This window comes from Gorilla gorilla, chromosome 4 (genome assembly GCF_029281585.2).
Source record: "Gorilla gorilla gorilla isolate KB3781 chromosome 4, NHGRI_mGorGor1-v2.1_pri, whole genome shotgun sequence".
Lineage (NCBI taxonomy): Eukaryota > Metazoa > Chordata > Mammalia > Primates > Hominidae > Gorilla > Gorilla gorilla.
Genome location: NC_073228.2, coordinates 185345383 through 185369248, shown reverse-complemented (window position 1 = coordinate 185369248; position 23866 = coordinate 185345383). Strand labels below are relative to the sequence as shown.

The following is a 23866-nucleotide window of genomic DNA, read 5'->3' as shown; positions in this document are numbered from 1 at the left end:
AAAAGGAGACCAGGATGACCTCGCGTTACAATACAAAGGCCTTTGTGGGACCTGGGGATTATTTTTATACAGACCGTGGCGAATTTGAGCAATAAATTATACATCCTGCAGTTTTCCCATCAAGGAGCGGGTTATGAAAGGAAAGAAAACCCTGCCACTAATAAGCAAAGACACGTGTGAGGATACATACAGGATGTCCTTATGGAAGAAAACAAATTATGTACTTGAGTGTGCCACCTAGAGGACTGTCTGTGAATAAAAGTGGCTTGGCCAGGTGCGGTGGCTCATGCCTGTAATCCCAGCACTTTGGGAGGCCGAGGTGGGCAGATCACCTGAGGTCAGGAGTTCGAGACCAGCCTTGCCAACATGGCGAAACCTCGTCTCTCCTAAAAATACAAAAATTAGTTAGGCGCGGTGGCGGGCACCTGTAATCCCAGCTACTGGGGAGGCTGAGGCAGGAGAATCACTCGAGCCCGGGAGGCGGAGGTTGCAGTGAGCAGAGATCGCAACATCACACTCCAGCCTGGGTGACAGAGTGAGAGTCTGTCTCCAAAAAAAAAAAAAAAAAAAAAGTGGCTTTACACAGTTATTTGAATAATGATGACTTAAAATTTTTTACACTAAAAAAGAATTTATACCTAACTGGCATTTTCTGATTAGATATGAGTATAAAACTGAACAATTTAAAAAATAGAATTCACAGGCACAGATTTCACAGATTATTTCTGTTCACTTGGGAAAGATGGGGGAGAGGCACTATATTCCATGTCTTCTAAAGATATTTCTATAAGAGAAATCTAATTGTATAAAGTGGAGAAAAATGGTATTCCAAAAAAAAAAAATCATTCCTCTTGGACCATGACAACTTTGAACAAAACTATTCTCACAAAATTTCATTTTAATCATCTTCTTTACAAAGCACAATACTTAAGACTTTTCTAAATACAACTTTATAAAATGAAGCAAAAAAATAATCTCCATAGATGCCTGGTCGAGTCCATGCTGAATGCAAAATAATTTTTTTTTTTTTCAAAAGTGATACTTCCAAGCTTTTCAACATTCTCGATGGGTCCATTTTGTAAAGAGTAAAGATGGTGGCAGTTTGGGTAGCGGCTCCTCCAGTTCCTTGACGCAGAATCCTCTTGCTGGGTAGCCCGAGGGGCAGCAATGAAGCTAGACATACCAACTTCTCCTTCCAGAATCACTTCTCCCTCTCCTTATACAAAGGAAGCCAATGGCCTCTATGAGGGGGAAGACATCAGCTCTCTACATTCCATGTTGCCAGTGCTCCATGAGGGTGTTCCAACCGCTCAATTTCATCAACAATCCTACTCTGTATACACATTATATAAAACTATATAATTAGGGATTTTCATAAGTAGATGAGAAATTTGAACATCAAAGAATCCAATCTGCATTCTTAGATCATTAGGTCGTGGGGAATCTCTGGAATCTTCAAGTTTAACGCAGAAATGCTTATAACTGTCAAGGGGTACATGGATATTTTACACTGCTCTTGGGAACCTGTCACTCCTGACCCCAAGCACACTGAACCCGAGGCTGCTGAAAAGGCAATATATCCAGGGATGGGAATGGAGGGTATCAGGTTTCCTTCCTTATACACTCCCTTCCCTTAATTATGCCCCCACCCAGGAAGACCAAGGTGTTTGGGCTCCTTAAATACTCGGAGGGAAATAACAGCCTCAAGTAGCAAGGATGAGCACATAGGTTAAGAGGAAGGCAGGAGGAGGGAGGGAGGAAGAGAAAGGAAGAGACATTTATTTGTAATACTATCAATGATCAATAATGTGATTTTTTGTTTTTGCATCACTTCTTCAGTATTATCAACTCTCATTCTTTGTGGCTGTGCAAATCTATTAATGTTTAGTAGTTTCACTATTAAACTCAGGAAATAGACAAAGCAGCTTTTGAGAAACACATCCAACATCTTCAGGGGCCATTAAGGGACCACCCCCTCCACCCCTACCCCTGAACAGTCTCGCAATACAGTAAGCCCCTCATTTTCAGCTAAGGATGAGAAAACAGTTACATAGTCTAAGGCTGAACTGTTCATATACTACAAAGATAAAGCGGACAGGCAAACATCAGTTTCCCTGGGAAAGAAAAAGCAACTCCATAAATGCAAGAAAGTTCCAATGGCTACACTTCAACATGACCCTCCTCCCATTCTCTTGGACCTGAGGAAGGGGTTACAAGTGAGCAAGGCAAATGACATTATGTGAATACAGTTTAAACGATAACACACACGGGTAACCCAGTGCAGGAAATAATACAACTTTCCCTCCCTTGTTTTCATTTGTATTTTACTTTTATTTATTTTTGCTTTAATAATGCATATTCTGTTCACGCAAAAGGTGCAAAGGACAGAAAGCAGGGGTTTAACTTGGCTGATGAAAAATCAAGCAGGATGACATTTCTAGTTTCATGAACAACCTAAAACTAGGAGAAATAGAAAAGTCACAGCTGGTACCACAGAGCACTCCCAACTTCACAGCTGTCTCCTCTTAGGACCTTTGGCTAGGGTGAGAGAAGCTTTGAAGACAGTGGCCTCTAGTGGACTTGGATAAGTGGCAGATTTTTTTTTTTAATTTTTAATTTTTTTGAATCATGGTAGCTGCATCACAAAAGCTCCAATCAAGAGGGTGGTAAAAAGAAGGCACAGATCATTGCAAATACCAGACTTTCTCTTTCTCTTTTTGTAAATATACCATCATATATAAGCTAAAATTTCTCTTAGGGTGGTGGGGTTTGCTGGCAGGGAAAGGGACAGGTTGAACCTACAATTGCATATGTAATAGAATCCCAATGGGGGGACAAAGAGCGAGGCAGCTCTTAGCCTGAAGCAAAAGAAAAGGACACTCGCTTCTGACTACGTGTAGTACAAACACCAGGGAAGTCTGTGACAAAACACGATTAAAAAATCATAAAATTATAAAGCTTGTAAACGAATAATCTGAAATTACATTTTATTAATGGAAAATATCATCAAAATAGTACCACTATGGACTAAACTGCCTGAGTTTTCATTTCGCATTGAGATCTCAGAGTAGAAAAGCCTTTAGCACAATTTTGCTCTGTGTAAGTCACAACGAGTGCCAGCCCCAGGACTAAACCCTGGGGAAGATTCTCCTCTTGGATGGAATTTGTGTTGTGCTATCAAGACTTTTGTGCTAATCTTTCAAACAGGGACATTTTGAGGCAAACCTTTAATCTTTTGGCACAAGATTATTTTGGCTGGGGCAGAAAATTTGAGTCTCGGACTCAGGATGAATAATGTGACATTTCATTGATCAAGTATTCATTTTGATTGTAGAGCTTTCTTTATGTCGTTCACTTCCATCTAGAAAGAGAAAAATAAGAATGGAACAAAGTCATAATGAATTGGCTGGTTTTATAGAAGCTGAAAGATTATCAACCTGGTCGACTGAAAGAAAACAATCAATCTGACAATTTTAAAGGTGACATGACATCTGAATAGACAATCAACAGCAATGCCAGAAGTGACATCAACACAGAACAGGCACACAGACACGAGGCACTAGGAAATGGTGCACATTTTGATTCTCAGGCTGCCAGGCTGCAAAGTTTGTCAAAAGCAGCAATAATTCAAGTTTCTTAGCCAGAGGGTAGAGCAGGCGGTCCTAACAGGCTGGGCCATCTGGCAGTGTTGGAAGGCAGCTGTGGTTGGCTCAAGGGGGTGTCTGTCAGCACCCCCAAAATGATGGCAAGCAGCTACCTATCCTTTGTTAAGCAGCATGGGTCCCCATCACCACAAGGGTGCCAACTGGATGAAAGCTAAAAGTCTACCTTCGGTCAATCAGAACTCCCACGCATTCTCTGCCATTTGGTAACAGCAGTGTTGAATCAGAGGCTACAGGGGACAGAGCTCTAACACCCTGGCAGGACAGAAATGGCCATCACTGAGAAATCAAGAGCAAATGCCCCCGAACGTGGACAGCTGTGGCCCCTGGAGCCATAGTGACCACATATAATGAGGCCTCTTGGAAATGGAGGTGGGAGAGGGGCTTTTCACAGAGATGTTTAAGATAAATTCCAGGCTGGGTGCGGTGGCTCACACCTGTAATCCCAGCACTTTGGGAGGCTGAGGCAGGCGGATCACCTGAGGTCAGGAGATCGAGACCACCCTGGCTAACACAGTGAAACCCCGTCTCTACTAAAAATACAAAAAATTAGCCAGGTGTGGTGGCACATGCCTGTAGTGCCAGCTAATCGGGAGTCTGAGGCAGGAGAATTGCTTGAACCCGGGAGGCGGAGGTTGCAGGGAGCCAAGATGGCGCCATTGCACTCCAGCCTGGGTCACAGAGCGAGACTCCATCTCAAAAAGAAAAAAAAAAAAAAAAGATAAATTCCAAATGAGAAACCCAATTTGGGGCACATTTCCTAATGTTTCCCTTCCCCAAGACTTCCTGGGGAGACGATATGTAGTAAGCCCATACGATTCTAAGAAGATGGTCACAGGAAATGTATCCAGATCTGCAGAGAGGTGACAATCATTTATTTTTGAAATAAAAGCCCTGACAATGTCCTGCCCCACTGAGCCTAGGACTCACGGGCAGCAGAACCCAAAGGGACGCACCTGCAACCGAAGCCGGATTTTCTTCTCTTCATCCAACTCAGACAATAACTGTTTAATCTCTCGTCTGAAAAGCAAATGGCAATGAAATTAACCAAAATCCCAGACTTCCTTCATCAGAGATCAGAAATCTCTTATTATCATTACAAAATCCATCTGATCCTTTTTTACAAAGAAACTGTGGACAAAACATCATTATTTTCTTTGCATTGTTACTGCTTAAAATTTGTTTCAGACAGTAAGGCTCACCATTATTCTGGGGCCCCTAAAATATGTAGCCAGCAACTGGTGGGTGCGGAAGTGATCTTTGAAATCCCTTAGTCCAAACTTCTCTCAAAAGGATAAGATGGGGAAACTGAGGCCCAGCGTGGTGGCCTGACTTGCCCAATTACTAGACTTCACGTAACCTGTCAGAATATGACAGGTTCATATTCTGTCATCTTCCCCATAACCATTCCTTTATTACAAAATCACTGGGCTTTAAATGTACTTATTATAATTTTTTTTTTTTGAGACAAGGGCTTGCTCTATTGTTCAGGCTGAAGTGCAGTGGCACGATCACAGGTCACTGCAGCCTCAACCTCCCAAACTCAAGCGATCCTCCTGCCTCAGCCTCCTGAGTAGCTAGGACTACAAGCGCACACTACCATGCCAGGCCAATTTTTAAAATTATTTTTGTAGAGATGGGGGTCTATGTTGCCCAGGCTGGTCTTGAACTCCTGGGCTCTAGCAATCCTCCTGCCTTGGCCTCCCAAAGTGCTAGGATTACAGACATGAACCACTAAGCCTGGCTCTTCTTGTAATTTTTATTGCAGATGTTTTTACCACTCCATATATATTTCCTTTATTTTATTTATTTATTTATTTATTTTTATTATTATTATTTTTTGAGATGGAGTCTCACTCTGTTGCCCAGGCTGGAGTTCAGTGGGGTGATCTCGGCTCACGGCAACCTCTGCCTCCTGGGTTCAAGCGATTCTCCTGCCTCAGCCTCCCGAGGAGCTGGGATTACAGGCACACACCACCATGCCTGGCTAATTTTTGTATTTTTAGTAGAGACGGGGTTTCACCATGTTGGCCAGGCTGGTCCCGAACCCCTCACCTCAGGTGATCAGCCTACCTCAGCCTCCCAAAGTGCTAGGATTACAGGCATAAGCCACCGCACCTGGCCTATTTCCTTTATTTTCAATAGGGTTTTTAATTGCTGAAAGGTTACTGGTATGTTTTCATGGATTCTCACAAAATCCTACACAGTAAGTCCCAAAAACTTGGGGGTAAAATAATTGGAGTAACGGTATGGCAATCATGTCTTAGAGAAACTGGCATGACTTAGGATCCACGGCCTAATGCCCTTTCCAACATGAAAAATAATGAAGTGCACAGCACTAACCATCCCACAAAGTTAGGGCTCTATACTTAGGACACTGCAACCATCCAAACACTGGGCAGAGAGCTGTCCTCCATTTTCAGGTATCCAACCCTCCATTTTACATGCATATTTTTACAGACTGGATTGGAAAATCAAGAAACAAAGATGCCTGAGACACCACAGTAAAATAAGGTGGAAGTTATATTGCATTTTCTCACTTCGGATGAGCACGATGATGGTCCCTATTCTCTGGGGCAGTGTCCCAGCTCTGCTGTCAACATACTGGGTTTATATCACAACGAATATGAACCAGTTGTGATTCATTATTGTATTTATTTAAGCACACATCATGCACCCATATCTCATTGGGTACTACTTAGGGATTAGGAAGGAAGAAGGTGAGACTCCAAGCAAATGCTCCAACCCCAGGAGACTGGCAGGCAAAGCCTCAAGCAGTCCAGCTGTGGGGAGTTAATTGGGGAAAGCAGTCCAAAGAAAGTCACTAAGTCTTGAACTAGTGAAATGAAAATGAGCGTAAGTCTATGAGGAGGAAGAAACACAGGGGAATTGACAGAGAAAAGCCAGAGAAAAGCAGGGAGGTGAGAACCAGCTTATTTGGGGATAAGGAGAGCTGGTGTGGACTTGAGTTGAAGGCTAACAGGAAACTGACATGAAGAACTAATACAAGAGACTAGTAGGGACCCACTGACCCTGGGCACGAAGGCCAGACTGACGTAGGCAGCAAAAGGCAGGCTTTGGAAGAGAGGCCACTGTGGGGTGTTGACTCAAGAGATGTTGGCCGGGGAAAGACAATTCCCACCAACTATTTGCAGGCTTCACAGTGGGGGAGAAACATGGTGTGGCAGCCCGGAAGCACAGGGCATTTCAGATGTTGCAGGCACCTCTCAGAGGGTCCAAACAGCTAAAGCCCTGAATTCAAGCCAGTCTGATGCCATGATGGTCCTGTTCAGAAGGCAATAACCAATGCTCTGGGGTATCCTGGGGCCTCTGGGATGTCCTGTCTAGGAAAGGGACACAGGTCACCTGGACGTGGATGGGGCCTTTGGGTACCCAAATGAGTAACCTCCAGAGCCAGATAGGAGCTGGGGACTTTAAGGGGTTAGAGGTAGCCTGGCTGGCCCCAGGATTCCTTCTCAAGTACCATCTGTCAGTCTTGTATATTAATCTGATGGATCTCTTCCAGGCTGGGGTAAGTCCAAGAGGCTTCAATTCCCTCCCAGCCTGAGTGGAACAGAACCCGCTTAGAGCCACATTACTCAAAGCGAATTCCATGGAACCCTCATCCTAGGATGCTCTGGAAAAAAAAGGTTCTGTGATTAAGCAGGTGTGGGACACCTTGCATATGCTATCCTCTCCATCCTCCCAATGCAAAGCGAAGGCTCTGAAGAGCCCTTCAGAAAAGAACTTAAGTTTGCTTAACCCAGTTATCCCCCCAAAGTGACCACAAAACACATTAGGGCCCTCAAGCCAAGTAGAGGGAGGCAGGTGACAGGGCTTCTGCTGACCCCAGACTGGCAGAGGGCTTCATCGCTGTAAGTCTCTGGCTGCATCTCCTGTCACCACCCCAGGCACCTCCAATCCAAGGAGGCCAGTCACCTGGGGATGTGTTGACCTCACCAGGCTGCCCCGTGTGGCCAGGAATCAACATGATGTTTTCGCTGCTGGAGTAGTGTGCTCTTGGCAATCCTAAATCATCGTTCAAAATCCTACCCGGGAAATAACTCTTTGAGGTGCCTCCCTTGATTCTCTCAAGAAACAGCTAACTGATCCCTAAACTCCTCGAGCCTCAGTTTACTCAGAGCAATGCCTCCCTACTTTTTTTTTTTTTTTTTAGACGGAGTCTCGCTCTGTCACCCATGCTGGAGTGCAGTGGCGCAATCTTGGCTCACTGCAACCTCCTCCTCCTGGGTTCAAGCAATTCTCCTGCCTCAGCCTCCCAAGTGGCTGGGATTACAGGTGCAAGCCACCACGCCCAACTAATTTTTTTGTATTTTTAGTAGAGACAGGGTTTCGCCATGTTGGCCAGGCTAGTCTCAAACTCCTGACCTCAGGTGATTCACCTGCCTTGGCCTCCCAAAGTGCTGAGATTACAGGCATGAGCCACCATGCCCATTCTCTACTTCTAATCCTCCTATGGGCTTTGTCATTGCAAACCACATCCTGGATGATAATGATGTATGATACTTATTTTTGCGTCCAGGCCTTTCTCCTCAACAAAGTGCTCCTTGAGGATTAGAGATGTGGCGAGAGTGTGTGTGCAGCCATGCAGGAAGAAAGACCCCCACTGCCCCGCCCCGCCCACTGCAGTCTCATGGTGAGAACATCTTACTGAGTGTAAAATCTTGGGCTTCAAGATTCCCTACATCTTCTTCATACATTACTTGTACCTCAATGCAGGCCAACTGCTTCATCTGGCAGCTAAGTGAAGAAATTGCCATTTTTCTGTTGCAAGAGGAAAAGCTAGCTGTTGAGCTTATTTAAGAAGTGGTTCATGTACATACTGTATTTTATGGGGGATTTAAATGCTTTTCTTCTTAGCAGCCTGCTGAGAGCATCAGTCCCTGCAATGGACTCATCCCTCTATGCCCCATGGCCAGCCCGTGCCCTTCCTGCACACAGTAAGTCCAGCAAAAACATGCAGCAAAATTTAGGTATAAATTAAGACTCTCGGGGTCTACACGCACTCCCACCATTGCTGCCACCATCACCGGGGAGACCAGGCCCGCCCTCCAAGGCAGGCTGGGATCCATGCTTTCAGAACTAGGTGCTGGCCTGGCAGAGAGCAACCTGGGTGACGGCCCCCAAGAGTCCCCAGGCACTCACTTCTGCTGGTCCTTCATGGTCTCGATGATGCTCCTCAGCTCGCGGACCTGTGTCCTTAGCTCCTCCACGGCCGCAGGCTCCATCTTTGGTTTTCCTTCCGTGCTGAACAGAGATGGGGAGTTGGCTCTGTGTCCAGCTGTTCCCAAAGAGGATGACAGGGGGGAGGGCGCCGCTGAGGACAGAGGGGCTGGCCCACCGCCACCTGCTGCCATGGTCCCTGGCTTGGGCGGCAGGGATGCTTTGTTGTCAGACACCTGTGACGAGGGAAGGCAGGGAGGGTTCAGGGCCGGGGATTTGTGTGCTGCGTCTTTGTCCTGGTTAGTCAAACTCTCCGTTAACACCACTGTCCCCGCCTCTCTCCACACACTCCATTCACTTGTTCCTTCATCCACAAGCCACCAAGGGCCTGCTTGGTACAGGCATTTCCCCCTTACTCACATGCTGCCTTCTATGTATTTTAAATGTGACCTTCTTTCTGGACAGAGAGTTTCCGACTGGTTCAATATACACATTGAGATGCCCAACTACTTGCCAGGCACCACAAACTCTGAAGTGAACAAGACATGCCTTAATAGGCATTCTCCTGGTCTCCAGGGAGCTCAGAACCCAGTGGGGCGCAGACAGACAGACAGACCAACGCACTGAGATGGGGGGACGACTGCACAGAGGGAGGTGAGCATACAGAGCCCCAGAAACACAGAAAAGGGGCCAGCCATCCAGACGGGCAGGCATCGCAAGCAGGTGCTGACAGTCCCGTCTTGGAGGAGGACCAAGAAGTAGCCAGAGGGAAGGAGGGGCGCTTAGAGAAAGAAGCTGCAGCGGGAGGGAACACGCCAGGCAAAGGTCTAGAGACCGCAGAGCAAAATGCATTGGTGGGAAGTACTGCTAGACCGTCAAAGGGGGCAAGAGAGGGCCTTGGGGGCAGAGCTAAGGCTGGGAAGTACAAGCGGCTAGGCGAAAGGGTGAGAGGAGGGCACACGGTGCTGAGGACCATGCTGGCTGCAGAAAGGCTGAAGGGTTGGCAGATCTGGAGCTGGAGAGAACTGCTGGGAGAGTCTTACACAACGTAAGCTAGAAGCGGTCAGGGTTGGACCCAGGCAGTGGCTAGGAGGATAGACACAAGACAACTTTGAGTGATGTGGCAAAGGCAAGCACAGCCGACATAGAGCACCAGGCATTGTTCCCAGTGCTGGGGGCAGGAGTGGGCCAGGAGGATGGAGACCCTGCCCTCATGGAACAGACGCCTTGTGAGCAGGGAGATGTGGTCCTGGACAGGATGCAGAGGGTGGAGGAGGAAGGACAGATCAGGGACCACGGGTGTGGTGCACACACCAGGCATCGAGATTGTACCTTTCATGGGAGAAACAGCAGATTGAAGAATCAGATAATGATTTCCGTTTTTGACACATTGGATTTTAGGAGCCCTTAGTGACTGGGAAAGAGGGGAGGAAGAGGGGATGAAGCAGAAGACAGGCCTGGAGGAGAGTCCAGAAGGAACGAAGTGGTTGCATGCGTGGGTGAAGGGTGCTGAGAGGAAAACTGGGTGGAGTCCACTTGGTGGAGCCAGGGAGACAGAAAGCTGCTCCTGGCAGATGAGCACCTGGATGGGAGGTGAAGGTGTGGCCTGCAAGTTTAGGACTCTCTTTCCAGAAACTTGGTTAAGGCAGGAAGACGGGAGAGAGGGAGCATGCTCATGCGGAAGCTTCAGGGGGAGGTGGGATCAGGGAAGGGCTCTGTTCACTTTCCGGGACTGGGGAGACCCTAAGCTGCACGATACGCTGAGAGAAAGAGCCAGCGAAGGGCCAGGCTGAAGATGGAGGAGACTGGCGGGGGAGGCCTGATGGAGAAGTGTCCTGAGGAGGCCAGGAGGGCCGAGGAAGAAGGACAGTCATGGGCGAGAGAGAAGAGGGGTGCCCAGTAGGCCCTTGGGGGAGAAGGCACCAACAAGGGAGCTGGGAGGCAGGTGGCGAGGAGGGAAAAGAGTGGGACAGGATGTTGGGAGGCGGGGGCGATGAGCAGCAGGGCAGAAGTAGAGGCTGGTGGTGAAGCTTGGCAACGCGGCCGTGAGACTCCCTCCAGCAGCAGGTACCCAGCAGGCTACCCCAGCGCAGGAGCCAAAAGGGGCTTGGCTGGCATGGCGAGGAGGCAGAGTCTGGATTCAGGCTGTGCTAGAGGGAGAGACTGGGCAGAGAAAGCCAAAAGCAGATGGGCCATCATTCCCAGCCTCTCTGCTCGCCTTTTTTCTGCCAAGTTACCATTGAGGAAAAGTGCTCTCTGCTGCCAGGAATAGCGCTCCGCCAGCCTGTGCATTATCATTAGTAGGAGTCAGAGTAAGAGGGAAGAGGAACTGACATTTCTGGAGCAATGAGCACATGCCGGACACCGGCTAGACAATTTGAGCAACGATCGGTTGGCACAAGCATTTTACCAAGCAGAAAACTGAGGCTTAGAGAAGTGGCTGAGTAGTTCCCCAAGACTCATAGGTAATAACTGGCAGAACAGGGGATCAATTCCCTATCAACTGGATCCCTCAAGTCCAGCACTGCGACTGTGGCTGCCTGAGTCTGAAGATTCGCACTCTCCTGTCCTCTCCTTTGCTTGTCACCTATTCCTGGGCTTATGCCTTTTCCTGTTGCCCATCCTGCATCCTTGCGGACCTCCCATACTCCTGTGACCCACCAATGCCTTTGCACTGACTGACTTCCAGACACTTCTTGAATCAATGCTTCTCTTGGCATTTCCTATATGACACGCTCTCCCGGCCCATTTCGGCTACTGGGCAATTTTAAAGCCCTCACAGAGTATAGGCCACCGCCCTCCCTGATCAAATTAGTTCAAGTGGAATTTCTAGAAGCACTGAAGAGCACAACATGACAACTCCGGGGAAGTGAAATAGGCTAATGGGATACAACTGTGTAAATCAGAACCACGAAAACCCACTGTCCACCAGTAGATGTCACTGTAGAGACACCCCAGGGATGTCAAATGAAACTATACCTACGGTCACCAGAAAAAACAGGTCTAAATGCAATTTCTGCAGATGGAATCCTTTCATAAAGAAAGAATGCTTCGGTTTTTGAATAATTACAACTGATCTGTTGTATAGGATCACGTTTTGCTTACTGTATCAGATTTTTCAGAAAATCTATACATGTAAATTCTTAAATCTATGGAGAAGGAAAATTCCACGGTAACCTTTGATTTCTTTGTGCTATTCCTGCTTCAAGTGACTATAGTTTTCTGCTTTTAGACAGAAAGAAGTTGCTAATATTCAGAGAAAATAATTCCAATTGACTTGGTTTTCTTAGTGGGACAAAATGGAATTTTAAAATCTTGGTTTGTATTCATAGGAAGAGAATTTGCACAAGATGCTCCTCAAAAGTTACATGCAGTAGCTAAAAGTTAAATGTCTTCCTTGTTTCTCATAAACTAATAAAGTATCTATACTATTCTCTGGGCATGGAATAAAATTAAAGTGTTTTTAGACTATAAATTTACCATAGAATGTGACTCCAAATCAATTTTCTTTAAGAGACCACATTAGTTATTTATATTTATGATCTTCCAACTATAATTTGTGACCAGCTTTGAACATAAAAGACAAGATCTGTGGGCAGAGGGCACAGCATTTAATATATTTAATGTCTTCTCTCTAGATGCCTCAAGGCTTTTTAAATTGTTCTGGTTGTGGTGATGGTGGTAGTGTGTGAAGGTATTTGTGAATGCGTGTGTGATGGTATGAAGAGGAGATCAAACCACAAGAGAACAACATGGGAAATAAACAACTGAACTTGTATCTCAGGGATTCTGCCTAGTTTCAGAGACTGCAACATGCCTTGGGGATTTTGATGAGTAACAGAATCGCTGTCACTGAAGAATGACAAACACCTGCACTGTTTGTGTATCTTTGTTTGGTTTATAACCCATCATTAGCACATGCATGAAATGACAGGGACACCCTCGCCATGGCTGGTGACTCACCTGGGATATGGTAACAGTCTTGGAAGTTTTCTTTGACGCATCCACTCCTCTGTGCGCAAGTGAAATGTGTTCCTCCTTATCCTCTTCGGGACTTGGGGAGTCGAAGATATCAGGGCTTGAAAGGGATGACTGATAAAGCCAAAAGAAAATGCTTTTGTCAGAATTACACCTTAGCTGACACCACTTTCGTTAATATAATGCTGTATGCTTTCCAAAGCACTCGACACTGCTATTTTGTCTTCTCACGATAACCCTGTGAGGCAAAAAAGTGTGCTGTTATCCACGCGCTCAAGTCACATAGCTGATTAGTGGCAGAACTGCGACTAAGAAGCAAGGTTTCCTAAACCAGGAATCTTGCCACTGATGTCCATCAATCACTTCATCCTTGCAAGCATCCATCGTCCATCCTTTCCTGCTCCTTCCTCTAAACATTTGCTACCATGTGCCAAGCAGTGAGCTTGTACTGCAGACTTAGTGACATGCCACACAGGATGCCTGCCCTCATAGGGCTGACAGTCTACCAGGGAAGAACACACAGGTCAACAAGAGGCAGCTCTAATCTGCCTCTCCTCCATTCCCTCCTCTTCCTTTTCCTTGACCTTTTCCATGATCACTAAATCTGCTGCATACGGAAGTGCCCTAAAGGATGTGTCTGAGAGAAAACCATTTCCAGGGATAAGGGCTCACCAGGCTTGTGGTCCAGTGACCAGTGTTTCCTCAGCTTGAGAGCACAGCCCTGCTCGCTAGTGCAACAAGCTCATATCTCCTTTCGTACCTGCTGCTAAATCTCTGCCCTCATTATTGCTGACAGTCAACATTCATTTTGGAGTCTGTATTGCTATAGTATATTTACAGAATGGCAGCATCTTTTGGTAAAATATAGGACGACACCCCATTCTTTCTGCCTCACTGTGAAGATCACTATAAAGATAAAAAAGCCAGATGAGGCCAGATGCAGTGGCTCATGACCGTAATCCCAACACGGGGATTATGAGGCGGGAGGATCTCTTGAGCCCAGGAATTTGGGACCAGCCTGGGCAACATGGCGAAACTCCATCTCTACGAAAAATACAAAAATTAGCCAGGCATGGTGGTGTGCACCTGGAGTCCCAGCTACTCGGGAGGCTGAGGTGGAAGGATCACTTGAGCCCCGGAGGTCGAGGGTGCAGTGAGCCATTGACATTGCACCACTGCACTCCAGCCTGGACAAAAGAGTGGGGACCCTGTCTGGAAAAAAAAAAATAATTCTGGACCAATTCACTGGAATTCACTTGGTCACAGATGATCACTGGGCTAGAATTTCCCTATTTTGGAACAAAGCAAATTAAAATAAGAGTTCCTATAGCAAGGAATCCTTTATAATGAAGAATCTTCCACAGATCTCTTTGAGCAAGCTCATCTTCAGCTTCATCACTATGCTTTCTACCCTGGTGGTAGAAAAACAGTCCCATTTAAAGTCACCACTTAGCATCATTATAGAAAAATTACACCCAAAAATATCGTATGTTTTCTTCTGTTTACTTAAGGCAGAAACCTAATGCATTTTAGGGAATTTTTAAGCAAATTTTTCAATTTAACAGGTTTTATTTGTTAATCTTCATTTAATCTGAAAATCCAATTACCTAGAATAACGTTTCCCCCACCACCAAGCCTTCTTATTAATCTAGGCTTAACTGCTTAGCCACCATACCATGCCTGAATCCTTTCATTTTGAGATTTTATTCAAAAAGCCAGTTCCCTCCATTACAACCTAGGGTTCATGAGCTGCCAATCAAAGCTTGCTCTTTGAGTCCTATAAACATAAAGAACTTCAGCTAGGTCAGAGGCCCCAGGCTGGGGAATCATGACTGGTGCATTTCCTCCATCATTTCCCCCAGTGGCCTTTGAGGAATACGCCCATATCCACTAAGCCTCCACTTGCCTATGAAAAATCCACAGGTGCTAACTGAAGAAGAGTAAATAGGAATTCAATGTACACATCCAAGTAGGGATGAATGGGAATGAGGAGAATATAATATTTATACTTTAAAGCACAAATATATCCTTTTGTTTTAAGTCTGCAAATGAAATCACTTCATATAAAATGCCAAACTTCGAGTCATTGTGCCGTAAGCTTCCTGCAGGCAGTGACCATGTGCTTTTCATTCCAGTTGTATCTTTGGTACCTGGCACAGTGCCGAGCCCATAGGGGATAGATGTCTATAAAGAGCTGTTGAATGAATGAACAACTGTGTAGTCCGAAGGCAGTGAAGATGATATGTCCTCACCACATCCCCCAAATACATACGAACTCTCAGGCATGGGATGTATGGACCAAAGGTGGGACAAGAGATGGTAATTTAAACCTTTCTGTAATTCTGGAAGTCACAAGGCTCTCTAGACCTTGAAAAGTTGGGAAGAATTTGGAAGGAAGACAAAAATGATCAAGGATTTACAGAGAAGATGGAGGAGGTAGGATTGAAAAACAAAATATAGAGATACTAAGAACCAACTAAACAGGTCGTGGGTATAAGAGGGGTGTTGGGGTGGGGTGTGAAGAGGTGAGAGGGAGAAGGGAAAGAAGGTGGTGTTGACAGAGAAGTCTGTATAACAATAAAAAAAGTCAGCTACTTTTAAAAGTGTTTCACCCAAAAAGTTGTCAATGCAGTTAGGTTTTTCATACTAAGAGGAAAAATAGGATGACTCAAACCATACTTCCATACTCTAGATATGAGAGAAGAGGTTCCAAGGAAGTGACATTCTTTTTCTTCTAAATGATGACACCTTAGGTGGGATCACTGATGACATGAAAATAGGAAGTGTCCTGGGAAACCTGCAAAAGGTTAATTCCTTGGTTTATCTGGGTAGAGGTTATAAGGACTTAGACTCACTGGAACAAGGCAATGTGCTATATGGAAATAAATAGAGAGAGAGAGAGAGAGATCGAACTTATACACAAACACAACTTGTGGAAGGTGAGCTTGGAGGGGACAGAACAACCTGTGGCAAAAGCAAAGCATACATTTCCCTTTGACTCACTTCCAGAAAATTTTTACCCAAGTCAATAATTTTAGAGCAGCATCAAGATTTTTCTGCAGTGGCATTCATTTGAGTGTTGTTTATAATGAGGAACTGGAAACAACATAAATGCCCAATAACAATACATTGGCTAAACGCTCACATACTCATAGGTTAGAAAAATGGGCAGCCATGAAATGTGATGTCAGGGAAGAATGTGTCATGACTGGGGAGAAAGGCACACAACAGAAGAGGAGAAAAGCAAGTTTCACAACAAAGCGTACTACGTAATCCTATTTGTGAAGAAATAATTTTATATATACAAATAATTTTTTTTAAAAAAGCTAAGGCTGTATAACAAAAAGTTAACGGTTCTCTGCACTGGGGAGCAGGATTACAGATAACTTTCTTCTTTACACATTTTGTAGTTCAAATTTGGTACAATAAACGTGTAATAGGTTTGCAATAAAAAGTCATTCAAAACGACCCAAACAAAAATCTTCTATGGGTTATCCTGAGTGTTCCAATCAGTCTCTCCTTCATCACCAGGTGCCTCATATGTTTGAAAACAATCTCCTGAAGGTCTGTGTGGTATTCTGTGGAGGGGCACAGGCAACGGGGATTTGAGAGAGAAAGGTTCGGCTGCTGCCTGGCGCTATATAGGAGCAGATCTTTATTTAGTAAAGTTTTGTTTTGTTTACACACCAAACCAGCCTCATTCTCCTCTCCCCACCCATAAAACGTGATTTTTTTTCTTACCCATTTCATTTCAGGTTCAAATAAGAATCAGTCTGGAAGGAAAGAAAAGGAAAGTGGGAATACGGAGCACCTACCTTGCTGGCAGAAACACAAAGAACTGTATATCCTATATACCTGTATATCCAGATACCTGTTTCTGATCTTTGGTCCTATGCCTAATCTCCTCCAAGAGTCCTTCCCTGGATCTCCTATCTAAGCAAGATGCTCGATGCCCACCAATGAGTACTGCACCAAGTTCATTTCCACTAGCCTGTGTTACAATTTGTGTTTCTGTATGTTTCCCTTACTTGTTATTCTTTGTCTTCCCCATTAGACTGAAAGCACCGCCATGGGGACCATGTCTAGGACATAGGAGGTCCTTAATAAATATTTCTTGAGTGGATAAGTGGTGAACCATAGGGGTGGCATAAGAGCAAATAGAGGGTAGATGAGCACTAATCCATTCACCACCCTGTTTATGGGTGGTGGACCTTGGATGGCCTTTTTCATAGTCAAAACATACTTTTTAGATCTGGCTTCTTGGGATGTATTCAAGGATGCTAGCCGTGTTTGAGTCTGTAAATATGTCTAGTGAATAGGGCTTCAGGCTGTGTGTGTTTGCCTTGTTTTGCACAGAATTCGGCACAGCCCCAAGCACAGATGGGTGCTTCATAAATATTGTTGAAGGATGATGACACGAAGGATTATTTAATACCTCTACACGGGGTGGAGACGGACCTCAGGCCACAAACATACTTTCAATGTGTTTTACTTCTGAAATCATTTGAACTAAAATGTTTCAGCAACACAGATTCATCTGCAACCACAAATCAGACACATTCAGAATGACAAAGCCCCAAAAGAATGCCATTTTCAAGGCTGAAACTGTATTATTCTGGGCTAAATGGAATCCTTGTTTTAGTGACACTGTAAGAGTAGAAATTAAAGACACTGAAAATCTTCCTTTGGGGAACAACAATTATCTGTGAACAATGAAAGTTTCTCTGAATAATTCATCAGCCTCAAGGGTACAGGCCTCCCCTTATTCTGGAATCCCAGGAGTTTAGGCAAGTGTGTCATTTAATGGATCTCAACTGTGTCCTCAGTTGTTATTATTCCAGGGCCTGGCATTTATGGGCACATTCCTATAATTTTACTAATTAAAGAAAAAATAAGCTATATGGGAAACCACTGTCAAGGTCGAAATTTTGAAGCTGCATTGATTTTACCTAGGAATAAAGAAGCTTATAAAGTGTCCATCATGAGAATCCACCTGGGACCTACACAACAGATCAAATGCCCAGAACAAATCACCACGTCAGAGCCCCACAGAATTCTGATTCCCAACCAGCAAGCATGAATAATCCTTTTAAATGGTCACTTACATATCAGAACAGGTCCTTTGTGAAATTTCTAAGCAAGGCCTCTGGTTTCTGACTGAAACAGAGATTTATTGAGAAGGAGGGGTAAAGTGAAATCAAGAACTGCTGGGAAATTTCCACAAGAAACAAGGACAAACGGTTTTTGTTGTCAGAGTAAAACCAGCCTCCCCTAGCCATGGTTTGGAAAGTTATTTGCTAGCCCACAGGGGACAATGTTCTCAACTGGTTTATCAGGGACCCTTTTGATCCAATTATAGTTATTGGGCAGATACAGTAGTACCCTATTATCAGAAGACCTAGTTTCAAATCCTGAGTCAATTTCTAATTCACTGTGTGACCTTGTACAAGTCACTTAAGCTCTCTGATCATTGGTTCAACATCTTTAATATGAGGAGAGTAATGCCTATCTCAATTACCTCATAAAATTATTGCAAAGATCAAGTGAGTTGATATGTTACAAATTATTTCTAAATTATAAGATTCTGTATAAGTGGAAGGGTTAAATATACTCCCATATTATTAAATACCCTACATATCACTCAGGATCCTATATGACTCTGAGTTCTCAATTTCTAGAAATGGTCCCATTTTTGCTTTGTTCCCTACAATTCTACGGAGTCTTTTTTTTTTTTAAAGGAAGGGTGTAGGCAAAGGTAAATGGGAGAAAACATGGAATCACATACCACTCTTTGGTGCTGCTAGGCAAGAATTTTAAACTGAGTTTAGTTCACCATCATGGACTTAAGGTCCATATCACCTCAGGGAGACAAGTAGAGTGGGAGGCATCCAAAAGGTAGGTGATTCTTCTCCCCTCTAGTGAAGAATACAAGGTCAATTTACAAAAAAGCACCAGCAGCAAATAACTGGAAAATTAAATTCATAAAACATTTATAATAGCATCAAAATAAAGAAAATACTCAGAAATAAATTTAACAAAAATTGTATAAGATCTCTACATTAAAAATTATGAAATACATGTAAGAGAAATTAAAGAAAACCTAAATAGAGAGATATACCACATTCATGGATTGGAAGATTCAAGATTATTAAAATACTATTCTCCCCAAATGGCTCTATAGATTCAACATAATCCCAATCAAAATCCCAGTAGGCTTTGGTAGAAATTGAGATGTTGGTTCTAAAATGAAATAAAATGCAGAGGGCCTAGAATATATAATTTTCCTTTAATTTAACAAAAAAGAAAAACATGTTGGGAAGCTCACCTAATTTCAGTGTAATATTTACATACGAATCAACAAATGGATCAGTGGTATAGAATGGAGAATCCTGAAATAGATCTACATATATATGGTCAACAGATTTTTAATAATGGTGCCAAGGCTATTCAGGGGAAAGAAAATTCTTTTTTAAAAATGGGATTGGAAAAACTGGATAAGGGAAATAAGTGAACCTCGACCCCTACCCTTATACTGTGCTCAAAAATTAATTCAAAATCATTCTAGACATAAATGTAAAAGTTGAAACTGCAATGACTCTAGAAGAAAATATAGAGAAAATATCTCTCTGACCTTGGAGGAAGCAAAAATTTCTTGTAGTTGACAAAGACATATATAATAATCATATAAACCATTAATTATAAGAAAAATAAACTAGACTTCATCAAAATTTAAAACTTCTGCTCATCAAAAGATACTAATAAGAAGATTAAAAGTAGCCAGGTTCAGTGGCTCATGCCCATAATCCCAGCACTTTGGGAGGCTGAAGCAGGGGGATCACTTCAGGCCGGGAATTTGAGACCAGCCTAGGCAACATAGCAAGATCTCATTTCTACAAAAAATGTTTTTAAAATTAACTGGGTATGATGGCGCATGTGTAGTCCTAGCTACTCAGGAGGCTGAGTTGGGAGGATTGCTTGAGCCCAGCAGTTGAAGGTTACAGTGAACTATGATCGTACCACTGCACTCCAGCCTGGGCAACAGAGTGAGACCCTTTCTCTAAAATAAACAAATAAATAATTTTTATGTCATCTGAAACTAAGATCATACTGAAATTTTCCCTCAGTGTCTCCAGAATGTCTTTTTTGAATGGTTTGCCCAATGTAGTATCTCATTTAGAATCACGTGTTATGGCCCTTCAGTATTTTGTTGTTGTTGTTGTTGTTGAGACAGAGTTTCACTCTTGTTCTCTTGTTGCCCAGGCTGGAGTGCAATGGCATGGTATCGGCTCACTGCAACCTCTGTCTCCTGGGTTCAAGCGATTTTCCTGCCTCAGCCTCCCAAGTAGCTGGGATTACAGGCATGCGTCATCATACCTAGCTAATTTGTCCCATAGAATCTCATCTTCTGGATTTTGTGGCTATTTTTTCATGGTGTTGATTCATTCATAAGGTAAAATTTATATACAGTGAAATGCATCTTATGGGTACAATTCAATGAGTTTTGAAAAGTGCGCACATCCATGTAACCACCACCCAGATTAAGACACAGAACATTCCCGTCACCTCAGAATGTTTCCCGGTGCCTTCTTCCTACCCCTCATACAGTAACATTGTAATAATTTCTATTGCCACATATATGTTTACCTGTTCTGAAACTTCACAGAAATGGAATTATGTATTATGTATTTGTTTGTTACTGGCTTTTTATCATTTAATTTTTTTTATTCATCCACACCCACTGCACGTGTCAGTATTTCATTCCTTCTTGTTATTGTGTAGTATATGAATATATAAATATATCACAATTTATTTTTGCAATCTCCTGTTGATGGACATTTGTATTGTTTCCAGTTATTAGCTATTATGAATCATGCAACTATGTATATTATTATACAGGTCTTTTGTGGACACATCTCCATTATTTTTGGGTAAATATTTAGGAATGGAATGTTGGTCAGCTGTAGGCTCATTTTACAAGAAACTGCCAAACTGTCTTCCATTCTACACTTTTGTTTGCAATGTATGAAAGTTCTGGTTGCTTCCTATCCTAATCAACATTTGGTGTGGGACTACAGGAACATGCCACTACACCTGGTTGATTAAAGAAAATTTTTTGTAGAGACAGGGTTTTGCTCTATTGCCCAGGCTGGTCTTGAATTCCTGGCCTCAAGTGATCCTCCCACCTCAGCCACTCAAAGCTCTAGGATTACAGGTGTGAGTCGCCACGCCCAGCCAAAATTTATTAATTGGTAGTTGGCAATTGTGGATGGAAAAGAAAAAGCAGGTTACAAGCAATGTACTTTTTGATGTCTTTGGTATTATCACAGGCAAATAAATTATATATGTATATATATTATGTATATTATATTATGTATTTTAATTATATGTGTATAACGTATATGTATAGAAAGAGATACAGTAAGGAATATAAGTTTTTCTATTAACATAGGTAACCCAAGGTAGGGGATATGATGTTTACATTCTCTTATTTGTGTTTTCTAACTTTCCACCAGGCACATACACTGTTTCTATAATAACACGTGCTGGTTGAAAATGTCAGACTCTGAAATTCAATGTTTTATAATATAGGGTGATAGACAAGAGGGATGGATAGAGCAAGAAGAATGAAACCTAATAGGGTTAGTTAGAGCCCTACTGAGTGAACCTCTTGTTGGGTATTTTCCATGCACTGTCTCGTTTCATTCTTACAATAAACTTATGAAGTATCATTTTTCTATTTGTACAGCACTAATAAGGCTATAAGTTAGCATTTGAACATAATATAATCTGACCTCAAAACCCATGCTTTTTTTCCCTCACTTATACATACATACTTTCAGGTTAATAAGTTCTGTTGCTAAATATTTATGTAGTATTTACTATGTACCAGGCACCATGTTAAATGTTCTACATGAAGCACCTCATTTGTACTTCATGACAATCCATATAAAGATACCACTATTATTATCCACATTTTACAGATAAGAAAACTGAGGCACAGAGACTAAATAAGTCTAAATTCCCACAGCTAGTAAGTGGCAGAACCAAGAATTAAGCTCAGGTCACCTGATTCTCCAGCTTCTACCCAGTACACTATACCGTGTTCCCATGCTTTCAACGCATTCCCTAATGGAGCAGGGGAGAATAAGCGCCAGCAACCAACAAAGGAGACATCGACGCCAAAGGTCTACCATAAAGTTTTTCACGGTGACATCCTTGCTTACCTGTCCAGGGCCATGCTGGTTGGCATACTCGTCCCAAACCCGCGGACCCCCATCTGACGCAAGAGAGGTTGGCAGCAATGATGGCCAGGGAGTCAGAAGGGCTCACAAAGAAGCCATTTTGGCCTAGGATCATATAACGGTCCTGTAGGAAGGAATGCATAAAAATGATCGGACAGAAGCATCTGCTAGCAGCCCATTCCCATAATCATCACAATCCACTTTACTGCCATCTTATATTTAACAATCTAACAACTTGAATGAGGCCAAAGAGAACATGTGAAACATTCTTCGAAATCTCTGAGTACCAAGGGCCCAGAATCTTGACACACCAGGAATATGTTCCACCTGTTGAAATGTGGCTCAAGCTTTAGAAGCCCCCAAATACCTAACTCTTTCTTTCTCCCAAACATAACAGAGAACACTGGTTCTTGCAGAAATAGCTGATTTCTTAACTTGGTGCTTTCAACAACACCAGCCATAAATAAAGATTTATTGAATAATATATATTTTTAAATAAACAACCTTTGTATGCCATAACATAAATCTGGAACTAAGAAAAGTAATCGCTATTTAATTGCAATACTTAGTCATTAAACAGAAGGGCAGATGCAGAGCCAGTTAGGGCACACATGCCCCATACATGTTAGCTCCAGATGTGTTCATTAATTCTCTGCTTTCCAGTGCATGGCTCATTATATGATCAAAGGGTCAGCAGACAGAGAGCTTTCCTACTTACCCCATCAGCATCAAATGCAACTCCAAATCCATATTCTCCTCCTTTCATTGCTTCCAGAAGAGTCGTTGCATATGTCAGGTTTGGGTCAGGGTGCTGCCCTCCAAAGTCTTCCAGGGGAACACAGTTTATTGCAGAATTGGCTGGGGCCCCCAGCTCATCACACAGAACTTTTCTCACATAAGGTCCCATAACTAAAAATAGATACACAGCAATATTAAATATTTGCAGAACCTTCTCCCCAGAGTATTTTGTTCTGAATAGTACAGGAAACACGATTTAATAACCCAGAAGAAAAATGTAAATTTACAATCGTTTTAAAGATACAATATAGAACAATATTTGCTTGAACTACTATTTATTGAGCATCTACTATGTGCCAGTTACTGTGGTAGGAATACAGAAGATGTATTCAATCATCTAGTTACATACATTTTTTCACCTGAAATTTTTCTAAAAGGTTGCCAGAAAGAAATCAGCTGCATAATAATGATTCATTGCCTGTTGCTTTTCATGTATTAAAAGCTTTAGCTGAATATATGCAAAAGCATTAAAGGGCTCTAGCAATGTTCTTTGTCTCTGCAATCATTTGGACTCTGCCAAGTATATAATTAAACACTATAAACCACTGAAGCATATAAAAACCAGCACATTTTACCAAAATACATGCCAAGGAATAGTATTTTCCAGTTCAATGAACATTATGGAGTATGCAATATGGAGCTGCTCTGCTAGGAAATGAAGGGATCATATTGAAGGGATGCAAAGCACATAGTTTCTACATTCCTGGGCTTGTAATCTAGTAGTGGGATGAGTCAAAGCTGCAAATGAATGACTGCAGTGGTAAGACTAAACAGTGCACATTGATGAAATAATTATATCCAACGGCTTCAGAGAAGCAATAACCACACATAAGGCTTCAAGGAAGAAGCAGCATTTCTGGTGGAACTTGACGGAATAATATAAAGTTGGCAAGTGTTTGGGTTTGGAGTGGGAAGCCCATCTAAATCGAAGGAACATTATGAGCAAGGGAACAGAGCCTGAGGTAGAACATAAGGCACATTTGTGGAACAGCATGTAATCCT

At 43.1% G+C, this 23866-nt stretch overlaps 1 protein-coding gene across 1 annotated transcript in view; it reads right to left on the bottom strand.

Annotated features, from left to right (window-relative positions):
- Positions 1-880: 880 nt before the first annotated feature.
- LOC101149650 (uncharacterized) overlaps positions 881-23866 on the bottom strand; it is a 96381-nt gene continuing 73395 nt past the window's right edge. Inside the window, 8 exon segments of the mRNA XM_063705979.1 lie at positions 881-3361; positions 4619-4682; positions 8829-9234; positions 10918-10996; positions 12810-12938; positions 22045-22106; positions 22109-22190; positions 22785-22975. Of these exon segments, the coding sequence (XP_063562049.1) occupies positions 3320-3361; positions 4619-4682; positions 8829-9234; positions 10918-10996; positions 12810-12938; positions 22045-22106; positions 22109-22190; positions 22785-22975 (1055 nt within the window). The 3' untranslated portion in view covers positions 881-3319.